General features: G+C 46.5%; 2 protein-coding genes across 2 annotated transcripts in view; one reads left to right on the top strand and one right to left on the bottom strand.

Moving 5' to 3' along the window:
* Plaat5 (phospholipase A and acyltransferase 5) overlaps positions 1 to 12,624 on the bottom strand; it is a 27,889-nt gene extending 15,265 nt beyond the window's left edge. The window contains exons 1-3 of the mRNA XM_075973388.1: positions 12,303 to 12,624; positions 11,757 to 11,850; positions 10,669 to 10,777 (exon numbers count right to left, since the gene is read on the bottom strand). Coding sequence (XP_075829503.1) covers positions 10,669 to 10,777; positions 11,757 to 11,850; positions 12,303 to 12,450 — 351 coding nt within the window. The 5' untranslated portion in view covers positions 12,451 to 12,624. The remainder of the gene's footprint in view (positions 1 to 10,668; positions 10,778 to 11,756; positions 11,851 to 12,302) is intronic.
* Lgals12 (galectin 12) overlaps positions 6,150 to 18,174 on the top strand; it is a 25,329-nt gene continuing 13,304 nt past the window's right edge. The window contains exon 1 of the mRNA XM_075973383.1: positions 6,150 to 6,248. The gene's annotated coding sequence lies outside the window, so the exon portion shown is untranslated. The remainder of the gene's footprint in view (positions 6,249 to 18,174) is intronic.

Below are 18,174 nucleotides of genomic sequence, written 5' to 3'. Positions count from 1 at the left end.
CCAGCTTCAGCTCCCAGCACCCACACAGATACTCATGACCATCCATAACTCCAGTTTCAGGGGATCCAGTGCCCTCTTCTGACCTCAAATACCAGGAAGGTACACAGACTTACAAGCAGGAAAAACAACCATACACATAAAATAAAATCAATGACTTTTTTTCATTAAAAAGAAATGCCCACAGTGTGTTGCAAGCTTTCAGTCAGATTTTCAGGGCCTTTAACACACCATCTGGGCAGTTTCTCCGAGCTTTGGCTTTGTGGGAAGAGGATGAGCCGAGACCTGGGCATCCGTTCCACGAACCCCGCTCACTGGAAGAATTCCTTTTTCCAGCACAAGGCACACAGGCTATACCACAATACTTCACCAAAGGAACTGAAGCCGAAGAATACAAAGAGCTAGCAAGTCCCAGACAGTCTATGCCAGTCAGTTCCTTAAAAGGATATTTCATTTGTATTTTAGTAACTAAATCTGGCCTACAGACCAGGCAGTGGTAACACACACCTTTAATCCCAGTGGCCACACTAGTTTGCCAGAGACACGGTGGGAGGTGGGAGGTGGGAGGTAGTGGTACAGGCCTTTAATCCCAGCCCTAGAGAGGAACATAAGACGAAAGGAAAAAGCTCTAGGACACAGTCTCATTCTGAGGTAGAGGAAAGAGCCAGTGGCTGGATGACTTGCTTTTCTGACCTTCAGGCTGAACCCCATTATCTGTCTCTGGGTTTTTATTAATCGTGCTACAGTTCCTAACAGAGCCAGCTCTCCTTTTCTGACTGAAGAGGAAACGCTATGACAAGTGACTGGCCACTAGAGGGCGGCCCGAACCAGGCTTCAAATCCAGAAAGCCGACTCCGTAGTAAACTTAAAAATGGATTTCAAGATCTCCATCAAATTCCTCCCCTCCGAGCTCAGGGAACCTCGTGAAAGAGGAAGAAAGCAGGTAAGAGCCAGAGGGTATGGAAGACAACAGGAAAACGAGGCCCTCTAAATCAGCTGAGCAAAGATCATGTGAACTCACAGAGACTGAAGCAGCCAGCACAGGGCCAACAACAAACAGGCCTGCACCAACCAGGTCGTGTGTGTGTGTGTGTGTGTGTGTGTGTGTGTGTGTGTGTGTGTGTGTGTGTGTGTGTGTGTTCAGAAAGGCAGTCCTCCCATGGGTATCTACAAAGCATGGCACACCAACCAGGTCGTGTGTGTGTGTGTGTGTGTGTGTGTGTGTGTGTGTGTGTGTGTGTTCAGAAAGGCAGTCCTCCCATGGGTATCTACAAAGCATGGCACACCAAGCTGAGGCAGGACCAAGCTCCTCCCCTGCATCAAGGCTGGAACATTCCACATTCCAGCATGCAGAACAGGTTCTTCCTCTGCGTATTATTGCTTTCGGTTTAGTGTTTTTATTGGCCTCCTGAGTGTGGGAAAAAATGGGTCTCTGCTTCCGTGCCTTCTCTTGGAGTTGTTTTCCTTTTGTTGGTTTGCCTTGTCCAACTTTCCATGTGATAGGTTTGGGGGATTTGTTTTATCTTACTATATTTTATTCTGTTATATTTTGTTATTATCCCTTAGAAGACTGTTCTTTTCTAATGAGAGACCAAAAGGGAGTGGATCCAGATGGGAGGGAAGGTGGGAAGGAACTGGGAGGAGCAGAGGGAAGGAAAATTGTAATCAGAATAGAGTATATGAGAAAAGAATCTATTTTTAATAAAAGGGGAAAAATTTTTAAAAAGATCCCATAAAAATGGATTTCAAGATCCATGACCTCCCCTTAAGTCCAATTACAGAGTTTGATGTGGGATTCCCCTCTGTTTACTGTGAATACCATTAGTTAATAACGAAGTTGTTTTGGACCTGTGATAGGGTAGAGCAGAGCTAGGCAGGGAAAACTAAACTGAATGCTGGGATAAAGGAAGCAGAGCCAGAGAGAAGTTGTGTAGCCCCACTGGAGCCGGATGGAACTTTACCCAGTTAGCCATAGCCACGTGACAATACACAGATTACTAGAAATGGGTTAAATTAAGATGTAAGAGTTAGCCAATAAGAAGCTAGAGCTAATGGGCCAAGCAGTGATTTAATTAATACAGTTTCTGTGTGGTTATTTTGGAGCTGAGCAGCCGGGAACAAACAAGCTACCTCTTCCTACAACAAGAGTTGTTGGTTACCTCCAAGGTATGTGTGCCAGCCACTATTAGACCCCTAGGATTATCATATGATGCACATTACCATGGCTCATAGGCATCACAGCTGATTAGGACTGCTGGTGGCTTCCCTCATTTAAAAGCTTGTGTGGTGCCTTCTGGTACCATAAAAAAACAATCCTTTTCAGGGAGGAGGCTTTCAAGTCAAATCTTCAATGCACCCTACAACTGCCAATTTGCTAAACCAGTATAATCACTAGCCACATTCTAAATATAATTATACCCACAGATAAGTGTTCTCATCCCTCACTGAGGAAAGTTATCTTTTCAACAGAAGGAAACCACAACTAACTAAAATGTAGAGCTGTAGAGTCCTGTCCAACAGACAAATCTACAACACAGGTCCTGCACCTGATGCTCAGAATCATAAAGTCTCACCAACACGGCTGCTTAAACAGGACCTGAACAAAGAGGGCAGCAACAGACAAACTAATGCGGAAACCTCAGCCCAGACAAAGAACTACAGCAACTGAGGAATGTGGTGATAGAGAGAACACATCTTCCCCAGGGAAGAGCACCCAAGAGAATTTGCTATGCAGTACCAAATGGTCAGCCCTGAAAACGTACATACCAGTAACATTATACAGACTAAGCAGATTGTGTTTATATATTTATGAATGATTATCTATACATCTCTATAACAAGAATTAAAGAAAAAGAGGCCATGAGTTTGAAAGAGCAGGAGCAGTACATGGAAGGGCTTAAGGGAGGAAAGAGAAGGAGGAAATGATGCGATGATATTATAATCTCAAAAATAAAAAATACAATAAACCGCACACATAAATGGATTTCCTTTTCCTTGGTTCTAGGACAGAAAGAGAGATGTGCAGATGTAAGCCCTTCCTAAAGCTCAGGAGGGTGTGGTATACAAAGGAAGCAAAGGGGCATGAAGTGAGGAGCGTGAGGAGTGAATAAGAGTGACGGGCTGTGAGAACAGCGAGTACGAGATGATCCGGAGGTGTGGAGAGGCCAGAAGAGGGACCTGGGTCTCCCGCAACTAGAGTGTTACAGGCAGTTGTGAGTCACCTAGTATGGGCTCTGGAAAATGAACCTGGATCCTCTACAAGAGCAAGTGCTCTCAACCCCTGAGCCATCTTTCCAGCCCAGACTACGGTGTTTTTAAATGTAAGTAAGGAAGTATAGATTTCTAATATTTTTATATTCATCTTTAAAAAAAACCAACACGAGTTCAAAACTTTCACATACATATGCAGGTGAAGAGTTGAATTGCTTTTAATCCTATACAAGTTTTTAACTCATGGATTTTCTATTTTTCGCTTTGCACACAAATAAGAGGAGAACTTATTGGATGCAATGTACTTGAGTGGACATATATATATACTAAGCTAAGGCCATGCCCGTGTGTGTGTGTGTGTGTGTGTGTGTGTGTGTGTGTGTGTGTGTAATACAGAAGACACTTTGGGGCCATTTTCATTGATAACACAGCCTAAAGGCCATTAAATCTAAGTCTTGGCACTGTACAGGAAAGAGGAAGGAGAAGGGGAAGAAGTGGAAGAAGGGGAGGGGAGAGGAGGGAGCAACAAAAGGAGAACAGAGGGAAGAGGCCACCATGTCACCAACAGATGAGGAACGAGCACATACATAAAGACAGGCATGGGAGGCCAACACAATCACCCTCTGCTGTCTCTGGCCCTGATCAGGTAGGAGGCTGATCACGGTGGTGTGGGGCAGGTTTTTCTGAGTCTGTCCACAGCACCTCCCCAGGTAAGCTATGGTGTCGCCTCTGAACCACCCACCGGCTCAGTATCACTATACCCAAGCAGACCTGAGGATCTGACACTTCCCCTCTCCTCTATCCAGACTACTGAGCCAGTGGGTGCCACAGATGCTCTCTCTGGGAACCCACTTCCCTGCCGACAAAAACACCACAACTTTCCAGGCAACCAGACTGTTGCGTTCGCATTGGTGACATAATACCATGGCAGCAAGCAGTAAGGATCCCAAAAGACCTTTCCTGGAACAGATGCCCAGATGCCAAGAGCACAGTTTGGTGGTTCAGCGCACTCCCTATCCTTCCAGAAGACGCAGGCTTGGTTCCCAGCATTTCCGTGGCAGCTTACAACTACCTGCAGCTCCAGTTCACGGTGTCTAACATACTCCTCTGGCCTAGACAGGCGCTGCATGCGTGTGGCACACATAGATACAGGCAAGGAAGCCCTCATGCTCATCAACCAATAAGAAGTTTGCCTGTGCTTGGGGGAGATGCTTTCATTTGCATATTTGTCGCTGGACAGTCTAGCAAAGTAGAAAACTAAATGGCATTCACACAGACTTGAGAGTCATCTGGAGTTACTCACGCTGAATGCAAGGTCCCACCATCCCCTCTCTGTATTCTCTCATTCCCCAGTTTTTTGTGAAAAGCAGGAACTCACATCTACCTTCCAGCGGCCTCCAACACCAACCAACACTGCAGTGTTCAGTTTCTTACCCTGACTTTGACTCCACCCCTCTCAGGAATCCACTGTACTTTCAAGCCCCTTCAGCCATCTGCTGTTTATTTTCTTTATAGGATGCAGCCCAGATCTGGCCCTTCTCCCAGAAACAGGCACCCAAAGAGAAAAATCAGTCATCTGTTCGGTGCCCAGACCCTGAAAGCACCATAAATCAAGTAGGCATAGAGCAAGGATGTAGGTGGAAATTTGTTCCTGCCTGGGGCAGGTGGTGAGAGCCAGACCACAAAGTAGGAATGTCCCTTTCGACTGTAGAGGACCCGAATGCAAGGCACGCCGACTCTTCAGTGGTCTGTGACCAGACACCAGAGCAGCTATGGGTGCCTGCGAGAAGAAAATCATCACTTAGGACTGTGAGAGGAAGCTTCCAAAAGAGACAGACAGAGAGATGGAGGATGTGGGCGGGAGTGTGGGAGAGAGGAGGGAAGCTGCATCTGTGTTAAGGATTCTGTAAGGCCAAATGAGGAAACTTCATGGTTATGGGGCCTTAGAATGTAAATTAGAGTCAAATTATCTCGGGATATTTTCAGTCCCTTTGAAAGCTATCCACTGCCCAGCGCTATGTCTGACCTAACATCCTTTTATCAAAATCTCACAATGTACTCTTAACAGAACACTAGCCTTCCCCAATCCAAATGCTGAGACTGTCACCAGATAGCATCTGAAACCTGTTGGAGAGTGTTCCCAGCTTTGCTGTAACTGCTTGCCCAAGGGCCCTACCACTATCTGGGAAATGTATTCTTTTCTTTGTTTGGCAACTAATAAAACCTCATGTAAGCTCTTCCTCCCTCAGTAGAGCACAGTGTTTGAGGAACCTGGTGTTTCCATACCAGGATATCACATACTTGACTCCAGAAAAACCTCTTATTCCCTCTGAGGCCAAACTTGTGCATGTGTATTTATGGGAATGATGGGAAGGTGCTCCACACCCTCCCCCTAACCAAGGTGACACCTCAGTAATAAAACCTGGAGGCTGAAGCATTGACGGGACACAAAGGAATTTGCATATGAGAAGTTCTCTCTTGTCCTCACGTTACCTTCTGCGGTTTCAACTATCTATAGCCATCCACTGTGGTCCCAAAATATTAAAATGCTAGAAACAAACAACTTCTAAACCTTGCATTTCTTTTATTCTGAGGTCTACGATGAAATCTTGTACCTCCTTGTTCTACCCCAGCTGGGACACAAGTCACCCTTGCCCACATACCTGTGTGTATAGGCTGCCCTCCTGTTAGTAACCTGGTAGGAAAAAGCATAAACAGGAACTTCTGTATAGTGCCGGCAGTGACACCGTCCTTGGAGCAAGACAGTGTTCCTGTGTATACCAGCAAGCACGAATAGCACACACATATACGTCAAAGAGTGCAGAGCTGCCCAGCTCCTATGATGAATCCTCCTTGGTGTTTACGTAATAGCAATCATAAAAAGCTTTTGCAATCCCACTGACAGAGTGATACAGCAGACAGTGACCAGCGAGCTATTCTGGGTCACATGTTCAGTCAGGAGCAATCTCATACAAGATGCGGATTGAGATCTCAAAGGCAAGAAGAAAGTTGTGGGACAATCTGGAAGATCACTTCAGCAGGTGGGTGAAGGTGAAGACCCTTCTTATAGAGGAGATGGAAAGTAAGGAACCAGAGACAGGGTGGTGGGCAGACAAGGCAAGGGACTCAAGAGGGCCTTTCCCAGAAGGCAAGACAGCAGCATGCATAAAAGATCTGGCTGTGAGGCTCTGGCAGAGAGATGAAGACAACAGAGAAAGTCAGTCACCAGCCAAGGGGTCCTGGACATGCTAGCAGGAGGGTTTGAAATCAAAAGCACAGGCAGAGGGGGTAGGGCCTTCAGCTTTTCCATCAAATCTTCATTTCAGCTTGAGTTCTCTTTGGTATGTTTCTCTCTTTATGAATTCGCTTTTTAGATCCTGAGTTGTCTTTGTTTCATTCAGTCATGAGTTTGTGTATTTTTTTTCCTGGGCATTACTCGGGAGTTTATTGCTATGATCTTCAAGTTCACAGAGGTGTTGGTGTCTTCTTTAAACTCCTCAAATTCTTTGATCACGCTCCTAACTGCTCTTTTAAATTCTGTGCCCTGGGGTTCATCTCAGTAATTCTCATGGGGGGGGGGGCATTTCTACAGGACTAGAGGATGTGGGCAGGAGAGGGCACATTGTCTTGGCCTTTCATACTGTTTCTCATGTGACCTGGACTTGTGGGCTTTTTTTGTTAGTTGCGTGTCTGATAAGAGTCAAGCCTGCCTCTGTTGGGTGGGAGTTCGGTTGATTTCAGATCAAGTATGAGATGTTGGTAGGTGAGTTCTTCAGACACTCAGCGCTGAGTTTTGATTGGAGGGACAGGAGTGATTCTAACTCAGTCGTAACCAAGAAAGCTTTGGCTGGGGCAGCCTGGGCTGCTGTGCAAGGTACACTAGTCAAGCTAGGCCCGGGAATGTGGGGACAATGTGGAAGGGTGACGTTCTGGGGAGCTCACTAGGCTAGGCCAGTACCCTGACTCCAGACGGAGCGACGAGGGTCTATCTCAAGGAAAGAGCTGTGTGTGCGCTTTGCAGTTGTCTGCTCAAGCTGACATGACCCAACTCCACTGGCAGAATGCCTTAGCACATGTTAACTTCTTCAGAGTTCTCCAGACCATGAGTCCACACTCAAGGTGCAGCAAGGCAGGTGTCATTCTGAGATCCCTTTCTCAGCTTACGGTGGCTACCACTTCACCTGTGCCCATGTGACTTTCCCTATGTGCGCTCTCACAGAGGATGGGGTGAGAGTAAAGAGAAAGAAGGCTCCCTGGGATTTCCCCAAAAAAAAAAAAACCACCAATTATGGCAGCTCAGAACCTTACCCCATGACCTCATTTAACCTAGGACTTCAACGTGTGAATGTTGGGGGATGCACACATCTATACTATAGGAGCACAGGTATGCTTTGTTTACAAGAGCAGCGAGGGACAGTCCTGGAAATCTATGACAAAAGCCCTAAGGAAACAAAAAACTTAGGTTCGCTGGAGGACTCTACAGAGAACTGCAGAGTGAGCAGGGGATAAACAGGGAGCAGATAGATACACGGAAACAGTAACACAGAGTGAGCAGGGGATAAACAGGGAGCAGATAGATACACGGAAACAGTAACACAGAGTGAGCAGGGGATAAACAGGGAGCAGATAGATACACGGAAACAGTAACACAGAGTGAGCTGGGGATAAACAGGGAGCAGATACACAGAAACAGTAACAGAGTGAGCAGGGGATAAACAGGGAGCAGATACACGGAAACAGGAAATGAAAAGATCGGGGTAGAGGCGGGACTACATCTACATCCAGCAAATCTCAAGACTTCATTTTGGGAAAAGAGCTGGTTAGCCTTCCCCCCAGCAAGCATCAGTCGGGAGTGTGGCCCCCAGCAGGTTGCCCACGCTTCAGTGGATGGATCTATACGTGTGCACAGACCAGTAGTACTAACTGGATTCAGTGCTTTAAAAAAAAAGTGGGTATTACCAAAAGACATTGTATACATGTATTAAATTCTCAAAGAGTAGAGATAAATTTTTAAAAAGAAAAAGCAAAGAAGCTGGTGTACCTCACATGCTAGGACACCGAGATGCATTTATTTCCCCTTCTCTCTGGGCATTAATTCACCCCTGCTGTATAAGCAATAGGTAAGCCAGCACGGTAAAAGCCACAGAACTCAGATTTAATTGACGGGTGACCTGGGAAAGGATGGAGACACAATGACCTGGAAGGGTTAAGGGACACTGGGAACAGGTGACAAGCATCCCATCAAAGACACCTTGGGGACACAGACTCATGGTCAGATGAAAACGGGGTTTGAAGTGATAGGTCACAGCAGTCTCTGTCACAACTCTCTAGACATAGGAACCTGAGTGAAACTGTGTGAACGTCATACAAGGCCTGCATGGGGAGCTGATGGCCATACAGCTTATGTAGTGGTCGTAGGCCTTTGTTTTCCTTCCTGTTCTGTTGTTGGGCAAAGCACTGCAGAGAAGCCAGGCCGTGGACTCCTTGCCACGCTGCCCAGTGCCGCCTAGCTTTCCTCTACTCTGATCTCAGTTTGCTCGTCATATGGAATTACAAGGTCCTGACATTTGTTCCTGTCATCACCTCAAATACTGGAACTCGCCTTCAAAGCACACGTCCTGGTAACTTTTTCAAGGGAATTGTAAGTTTAAAAGCAATGACCACCCTGCAGCTACAGAGGCGGCACCAACTTTCTGCCCCATAAAACTTACTGAAAAACAAAGCTGATGTTAAGTGCTCAGCTGAGAACGTTTGTCTTGTGCAATACGAAGGCATGAAGAAGATTCATAACGATTACCAACTCATCCCATTCTCTATACATCAGTCCTTGGAAGCACCTGACAGAACTGTTTTCAGTGCCCTCTGAGAAGAACCTTTAAGGAGAGCCTGGAATTCTCTTTGGTTGTAACACTAAAGACACAGGCATTATTAGTCCTGTGAAAATGAAAGATTGGCTGACATTTCTATAGCCCTAAATAACAGACTCAACAGACACTTTCTGTTATGTAATGAGAAAGTAAAACCTGTGGTTATTAGGATTACTCTTCTGCTAAAGGGATCATTTAAGTGAACAAGATTACAAGGTCATTGTGAAAGCCAGTAGTAACTGTTACAGCTGGTGTCTCCAGCAGACCCTGAACATCTCACTAACCACTGCTAGAGAACTAGAAAAATCACTCAGTGGGTAAAGGACAGCGCCACCACGCCTGACAAGCTGAGTTTGATCTGGAATCCACATGGCAGAAGGAGAGAACCAGCTTCTTCAAGTTGTCCTCTGGCCCCCACAGGAGTCCGTATCCCCACACAAAATAAATTAATAAATACATACATACATACATGTAATAAAATGTTTAAAATTAAGTATATGCACTATGACCGTATTGCCAAGTCTCTAGAAAATGCAGACTAATCTATAGCTGGCAGAAGGCAAACTGGCTGTTGCTCGGAGATAGAGGCATGCTGGTGACGGGAAGGGATTACAAACGGGCATTTTTTTAAATCATGTTTGATGGACATGCTGTCTCAATTGTGGCAGGAGCTTCACACTGTATACATGTATTTGTGAGATCACAGACTCCCTTGCTGATACATGTGAGTTCTCTCTCTCTCTCTCTCTCTCCCCATTTTCTCCCTCTCTGCTTCTCTTTTTACTCTCTCTCCCCCCTCTCTCCCTCCTTCTATCTCTCTCCTCTTTTTTCTTGCTCTCTCCTTCTCTCTCTCTCTTTCTCTCTCTCTCTCTCTCTCTCTCTCTCTCTCTCTCTCTCTCTCTCCTTCCTTTCTCTCTCTCTCTGCCAGACCATGCTCCCTCCCAACTCTCCCTTTCTGATATAGAGTTGATAAGAAAGCATGCCGCTCTGTGGCTTGAAGCCCTCCACCAACCCCATCCTCTGGAGCTGCAGAATAAAGCCATGTTTTTACCTGATGCCTGCCACCATGCCCTTGGGTACAGTGACAAGGCCAGGACAGATCAAATGATATGAAGCCTGCCCGCTACAAGCACACACACATACTTCTAAAACCTATCAGAAAGCCCCATTGGTCTCAGAATTTGAAGAGCTAAGAGCTAACACTCCCTCTGCCTCCAAGGCCCCACCATGCTGCTAAGACACTCAGTCTCCTCTGAGGCTCTCCCACTACAAGGCCCGATGCTGCCCCCTCCCGTGTTGTGAAGCTCCCTCTCCTAATAAAGGTCTTCTGAGGAATAATCTATCAGCTCCTTCCCCGGAACTGTCATTTTTTTCTCTTTTCTTTTCAGCTCTAACAATATCAAAAAGTGTCTAGCTGCATATTTTAAACATCTAGAAATTAAATATGGCTAAATATACCTCAGGAAAGCTACTTGAACATGCATAACAATTTGTCAAGTCAGTGTAGATATTTATTAGACACAGCTAGAGTAAATTTAATACGCAGTCACCAAGAGAGTAAAACACTCATGCCGTCAGTTCTTGGGATACGCACCTCGGCTGCTGGATGTTTCAGCTTGCCTTCAATCTCCAACTTGGGCTTTGGAACCAACTCTGTTCTCTTCTTGCTGGGTGTGATCTCCACGTTAATTACCGACTTCTCTCTAGAAACGATTTTGCAATCACATCGTCAACAATGTTATTCCACAGCCGTTGGCAAGTCCGTGTGACCAATCACTTCAGATCTGTGCTTTTAAGCCACCTTCCAGCTTTGTCACTGAAGAGACATCCCTCGCACACCTGCAAACTTGACTCCCTGAAGACATTTGCTTTCGTGCAGTACAACCGCTGCTTTTCTGACAGTTGTTAGAGACTGAATGTGTAGGTGAGAGGTGTCACCCTCAGCGTCCCTGGTCTCAAATTCAGACGAAATGTAGCAGGAGGGAGTGCTGCCATGAACTGCTGGCATGAGCTATCCTGAGAAATTCCACAAAGAGAGCTTCTCAGGGACACCAGCAACGGTTCAGTCTGGACTGGCCCTACCCACCCTTCCTGCTGGTCCCTAAACACCGCTGTTATTTATTAAATCTGAGGCCAAAGACGATCAATTCTCAGCAATTTCCATTCTCCTCTTCTCAGCTCTACATGCCGCTAGCCCGTGCCCTTGGAACACACTCTCGGTTTCCACCTTGTGCACTTATTCCCAGATAAATTCTTCATTCTCCCTCCCCTCCCATCAGCTGGTTCATTAGTCTTTTCAAACGTTTATCAGCAAGTGATACTTGCACACCGATTTTCATAGAAGGGAAGACAGTAAGAGATTAGGATGCAGTGTAAAAAGTCTCACACCTCCTCTTCTTCTCACCCCAACCTAATGCCCAAGCACAAGTCTCCTGAATTTTTCGTTCGTTTGTGCACCTACAAACCCACTCAAGTTCCAAGAGTCTGCAGAGTGGCCTTGTGGGTAAAACTTCAACAGGGTATGACAACAGCCATCATCAGGTCTGCAACCTAGTTCAATTTTACCCTGCGCTACTCGTTGGTTTTTTTATAGGCTGATTCAAGCAGAAACCACCTGGGGGAGTATTTGTTCTACAGAACTAACATCTAAAACCAACGTCTCAAAAAAAAAAAAAATCTTACCTGCACGGCCAGCTTCTGGCCTGTTCTAACTTGAAGCTTTGCCTGAGCCGCTTCGGCAGGAGCTGGACCAGTAGTGCTTGAGATCTCGCTGACTCTAATTCAGGAGGGAAGGGGTGTGATTTAATACACAACTGCCTTCTGTGCGGGAAGAAGTGAACCCCATGAAAGACCAACTCAAGCCAAAAGTGAACTGGGTGTTTTGCTTTAGAATGGTGCCTAAAGCCAGGTGTGGTGGTGAATGCCTCTAATCCCAACACTCTGCAGTCCCAGGTAGGCACATCACTGTGAGTTCCAGGCCAGCCTGAATTCCAGGCCATCCAGGGCTGCATAGCAAGAAAGACCTTGTCTCCAAAAAATACAGTAAGAAAAAAGAATTAGAACTGTACCCGGCTCCTGCTTTGCCCTCCATAAAACTTGGAGGGGACAAAGGGTGCGGGCTGTCTAGAGGCAAGATAACTGCCAAACCATTTCTGACAGGGGGCAACTCGCTGGGGCAAGAACCACCCAGAAAGGCTTCGAGGGAAAGACCCCATTTTCGGGGCAGACCTGAGTGGGGTACGGCTAACTGTCCAGTTGCAGATTGGGTGTCACTTGAGCCGGCACTGGAGGTTCTCGAGATGGACTTGGGGCCCCGCCATGGGACCCTGGAGAGGCGGATCCCGTACTCCCCGCTGGCGGTCGGACTCAGGCCCATCCTGCTGTGGCCAGCGGGGACCAAGCACCTGGAGAGCTCGCAGATGACGCGGCCCGGGGTCCGCGGAGCTCCGGGATCATGGGCGCCTGGTCCGGCGGGGCTAGAACCGGGGGTGACGAGGTGGAGCGGCGCCGCCAGGGGGAGCCCGGCAAACGGCGGTGAGGGCGCGCGGGGCGGGACGCGCGGAACGGGGACGCGCGCGAGGGTGGGTGCAGACGCTGCGCCTGTGCAGTAAACTCATCCGTGGTCACTGGCTGGAAGGAAGGAGCCACACCCTGAGGAAAGGCAGGCGCTGCACACTGGAGCTGGGTCATTCGTGGGTCACGCAGAGCCGTGAGGTCGCAGAGTCAGAGGTAGCACCTGAGACCGCTGGAGAAGTCTACAGTTACTAACCAGCCACACCGAAGGCTTTGAGACCAGATTATGAAGCTTGGGAAGCATGCTTCAGTTTCACTACTCGGTGAGATCCAGGCAAGCCTGCGCTAGAGTGAGACACAAACGCTAAATATGGGAGCTGGACTGATGGCTTGGGTTAAGAGAACCTATTGCTCCTGCAGAGGATCCGAGTTCAGTTCCCAGCACTCACGAGGTGGCTCACAACAGTCTATAACTCCAGTTCCTGGGGTTCTGACACCTTCTTCTGGCCTTTGCCAGCACCAGGCATGCAGGCACATGGTACACAAATGTGCAGCCACAAACAGGTATACACATCAAATAAACCTTTTAAAAATGAAAGCTAAATAGTACCGGGTGGCGCACACCTTTAATCCCCAGGAGACAGAGGCTGACGGACCTCGGTGAGTTCAAGGCCAGCCTTGTCTACAAAGTGAGTTCCAGGAAGTCAGAGTTATATACAAAGAAATCCTGTCTCTAAGATAGATAGATAGATAGATAGATAGATAGATAGATAGATAGATAGATAGATAGATAGACCTCAGAACTAACATACCCAGTATACAAGCTCCACTTACATCCCCTGCTTTCCACTTCTCGGCCCCTCCATCCTGAGTTTTGTATCTAAGGTGCCCTTGCTTTCTGTTTTTGTTTAGTTTTTTACCATGAGACCTTGCTCTTTTAAGCAGTCAGGGCTCCTGGGCTCAAACGATCCTTTTTATCAGCCTCGGTGACTCTACCCACTGGGCCTTTCCCTCTATTAAACCCTGTGTTAGCCGGGTGGTGGTAGCACACGCCTTTAATCCCAGCACTAGGGAGGTGGAGGCAGGAGGATCTCTGTGAGTTTGAGTCCAGCCTGGTCTACAAGAGCTAGTTCCAGGACAGGCTCCAAAGCTACAGAGAAACCCTGTCTAGAAAAAAAAAAAAAAAAAACGTGTGCAAACATGTGTTTGATGTGCTTTGGCCAACTCAGCTTTAAACTATGCTTCCCTCACTATCACCTCACCTTAATTTCCACATCCTTCATAGCCCCCCTTTTTCATTCATGTCCTTATTATTCCTAAAGTCCGCACATAGAGCATGCATGATACTTGTCTTTCTGAGTCTGGCTTATTTGGCTTAAAAGGATCACCAGTTTCTTCCTGTTAGTATCCAGACATACCTTGGCCCTGCCCCTTGGGCACAGTCACCTCTCATCTTATGGCAAGCAGTTCCACTGTGTGCAGTGCAGAGGTCCCTTTAAGAGACAAGCTCCTCTTTGCTCAGATTCTCACTCCTTCTGCTCTTCAACTGGACCTTGGGAGCCCAGTCCAGTGCTCCGATGTGGTCTCTTTCCATCTGTTGTTGGGCAAAGGTCTGACTACAGGGCAAGGCCAGTTTGGGCACCCTCTCCTCTATTGCTTAGGGTCTTAACTGAGGTCATCCTTGTAGATTCCTGGGAATTTCTCTAGAGCCAGGTTTCTTGCTAACCCCATAATGACTCCCTCAATCAAGATATCTCTTTCCTTGCTCTCATATCTGTCCTTCCTCTATCTCGACTATCCCATTCCTTCAAGTTCTCCTCAACCCTCCCCTTCTCCCCTCCTCTTTCCCTTCTACACATCCTTCTACCTCCCCCCCCCCATGCTCCCAATTTTGTCAGGCGATCTTGTCTGTTTCCAGTTTCCAGGTGGGTCTATATATGACCATGAAGAGTTCATCCACTGAAACAGTTTACATGAGCTAATGGGAGCTCACCAACTCCAGATGAACTGGGAAGAAACAAGCATAGGACCAAACTAGTCCCTCTGAAATGGTTGACAGCTGGGGCAGACTGAGGGGCCACTGGCAGTGGCACTGGGATTTATCTCTATTGCGTGTACTGGCTTTTTGGGATCCTATTCTCTTTGGATGTACACCTTTCTCAGCCTAGATGTAGTAGGGAGGACCTTGGACCTTCCCCAAAGCAAAATGCCTTACCCTCTCTTAGGATTAGATGGGGGTGGGGTGGGAGGGTATGTGGAGGGAATGGGAGGAGGGGAAGGAGTGGGAATTTGGATTGGTATTTTTTAAAAAAAAATATCTAATAAATTAAAGAAAGAGAAAGAGAGACAAGCTCCTGATCTCCCCCACCCCCCACCCGAAGACAGTCCCAGCCTCTCCTCTCCCCTCTCCCCTCTAGTTCTCCTCTCCCTGTCTCTCTGTCTCTCTCCCCTTTCTCATTTTCTCTTCCCTCCCTTTTAATAAAACTTCATACTCAAGCTCTCTCTGCATGGCGTTCTTTGTCACCCACCACGGTTTGGGCCCCTCTCACGCTGTATCTTTTTTTAAAATATTTATTTATTTATTTATTTATTTATTTATTTATTTATTATGTATACAATGTTCTATCTGTGTGTATGCCTGAAGGCCAGAAGAGGGCACCAGACCTCATTACAGATGGTTGTGAGCCACCATGTAGTTGCTGGGAATTGAACTCAGGACCTTTGGAAGAGCAGGCATGCTCTTAACCTCTGAGCCATCTCTCCTGCCCCGTCACGCTGTATCTTACACTTCCATTTTCCTGCAAACAGTGAAAAGTCGTTCTTTGTAGTTTAATAAAACTATGTTTTCTTTATCCACTCATCCATTGATTTCTCCTTATCCTTTAACTAGTTTTTTTCCCACATCCTTTTGCATCCCTAATACCTTGTTTTGTTTTCATGCTTGAAGCTTTATTTTTAGAATGATGACTGGCCTGGATATCTGTGTTCTCTAAAAATCCATATACTGAAATCCTAACCCCTAAGTAAATGGACTAGGTGAAAGATTTTGAGAAGAACATAGACCCTGTCAGCAAACTCCTCATGAGTGGGACCTGTGTCTTTAAAAGAGGCCCCTGGAGAGCTAGAAGCCCCTCCCCAATTGCCATCTATGACTCTGAAAACAGGGTCTCACCAGACACTGAACCTGCTAGAGCAGGTCCTGAACCTCCTAGGTTAGTGAATTTTGAGACATTTCTGTTATCTACAGGGGTCTTTATTATGGCATGCCATAATGACTTGAGTGAATAGCCCATAGGGTCAGATCTTTGAACACTTAGTTCCCAGTTCATGGTCTTGCTTGGGGTGTGTGATAGCTAATTTTGATTGTCAACTTGACTGCATCTGGAATCAGCTAAAAACCCAAGCAGCGGAGCATGACTGTGAGGTTATTTGAGATGGAAGACCCTCCCTAACTCTGAGCCAGACCTTCTGCTAGCAGCTCACATGGAAGAACCCAGAAGACACTCCTGCTTTCTGAGACTTGCCCTCACTGTCTGCAAGAGTTTATCTAGCCTGCTGCCAGGCATCCCCTCAGCAGTGTTAGAGCCTGCTTCTTTGGCCCAGCATAGACTAAGAACCAGCAGCCCTCTAGGACGCCTTCCAGGCTCCAGCACCAGATCAGGACCCAGAAACATAGTCTGGAGGACTGATGGCCTGCTGAATTCTTAGCCTTTCCCTCATGAGACAGCCATTGTTGGACTATCCATGATATATAATTTTATAATATTATATATTAATAATATATATATTCATTCTATCAGTTCTGTTCCCATAGAGAACCCTGATAACATAGAAGGGTTTAGGAGGTGTGGCTTTGCTGGAGGTGGTGGACTTTTGGAGAAAAAAGCCTTGTACCATTTCCGTCTGCTCTGTGCTCATGGTTGAGGGATGAGCTCGCAGCTTGCCGATCCTGACACCATGCCTGCCGCTTGCTGCCATGCTCTTGGGGTAGTTTAATATGATTGGCCCCCATAAGTTTGAAGGGGATGGCACTATTAGGAAGTATGACTTTGTTGGAGTAGGTATGGTCTTGTTGGAGGAAGTGTGTCACTGGGGGGTCGGGCTTGGAGTTCTTCTTTGGCTTCCTTCAGTGTGACGCTCGGTCCACTCCTGTTGCCTTCTGATCAAGATGTAGCCGGTACCATGTCTGCCACCATGCTCCTGACCATGGTGATACAGGACTGAACCTCTGAGACTGTAAGTGAGCCACCACTGTTAAATAGTTTCCTTATAAGAGTTGCCGTGGCCACGTGTCTCTTCACAATAACAGAAACCCTAAGACACATCCTCATCCTCATGAACTTATATCTCTCGGGAACATAAGCCTGAATAAACTCTCCTTTCTATAAACTTCCATAGTCATGGTTTTTATCACAGCACGGGAAAAAAAAAAAAGCAACTGGTATATATAGCAAAAGGAGTGACACAAACGCTGCTATCACGCTGTGTGTTCTCTCTGGCGACTTCCTTCTCCCAGGGCTGTTTCTATGACTTACTCACACGTCGGAGGCAAGGAGATCCTTGTGCTGACAGATAGATACTAGGGAACCATTAATATGTCACACACAGGGTTGTTCCTTCAAAGGAGGAGATTGAGATAACCTGTTATCCGCCATGGTTAATAGCCTGGTGGCGTTTGCACCGTGACTGAGGCCGTACTGGATCCTTATTGTGAACTTGTTTTTCCAGTCAATCTATAGCACCCACCAGGGGGTCACATGTACTTCACAAGGAGTTTCAGTGTAGTCATGCCCAATCTTTGTTTAGCTTACTTTGTGCTTTATTGTGCACACGGGATTGAGTTATTATCACCAGCAAAGTTTTACCAAATTGTACTGTGCTTAAATATGCCAAAAATAAATTATTTGGAGTCAGACTTACAAAGTCGAAGCAACACTAGCTACTTAGTCATGCTGCATTGAACTCCCTTCTTGCCTCCCAAGGACTGTTACTCTGCTGGCCATTGTGGTCACAGAGACACGTACACACATTCATATTACTGTAGAGACTGTAAAATAGTCCGCTGTGTCTTCATACCTTGATTTATTGATCGATCCGGTGATAAAGTTACTGGGTGGATAGTTGTGATTGTTTGTCTTTCTCCCTAACTGAAGCAATTGGAAAGGAACCCGAATTGTGTCTTGGTATATACATGTAAGAGAGTTATTGAGGCTTGATACCCAAGGATACATATAAAATGTCAGCTTTAAATAAAAAACTATCGTTTTCTAACTGACAATACCAATTTCACTTCTACCAGGAATATGTTAGAGGTCTTATTGGTTTACATTTTCATCAGTGATTAATGTCAGGAGCCATGTGACTTCTTCGAGGGAAAAGACCTGAGAACAGCACACACAAGTTGTCCTTGTGACAAGGCCCTGGAGAATCTGACCCATTTTTAGCAAAGCCGATGGATAGTTCACGGCATAACTTTGGGCATGACCCCAGGAACAAACATGCTACCTGCTCTTCTTGCTCTCTTTATACAAACCATATTGCTGGCTGCTTCTAGCTTTACTTTCTCAGAGCTGTGGGATAAAATAGT

The sequence above is a fragment of the Microtus pennsylvanicus genome, chromosome 5 (genome assembly GCF_037038515.1).
Source record: "Microtus pennsylvanicus isolate mMicPen1 chromosome 5, mMicPen1.hap1, whole genome shotgun sequence".
Taxonomy (NCBI): Eukaryota; Metazoa; Chordata; class Mammalia; order Rodentia; family Cricetidae; genus Microtus; species Microtus pennsylvanicus.
Note: the sequence above shows the minus strand (reverse complement) of the source record. Positions and strands in the feature narration are given on the sequence as shown.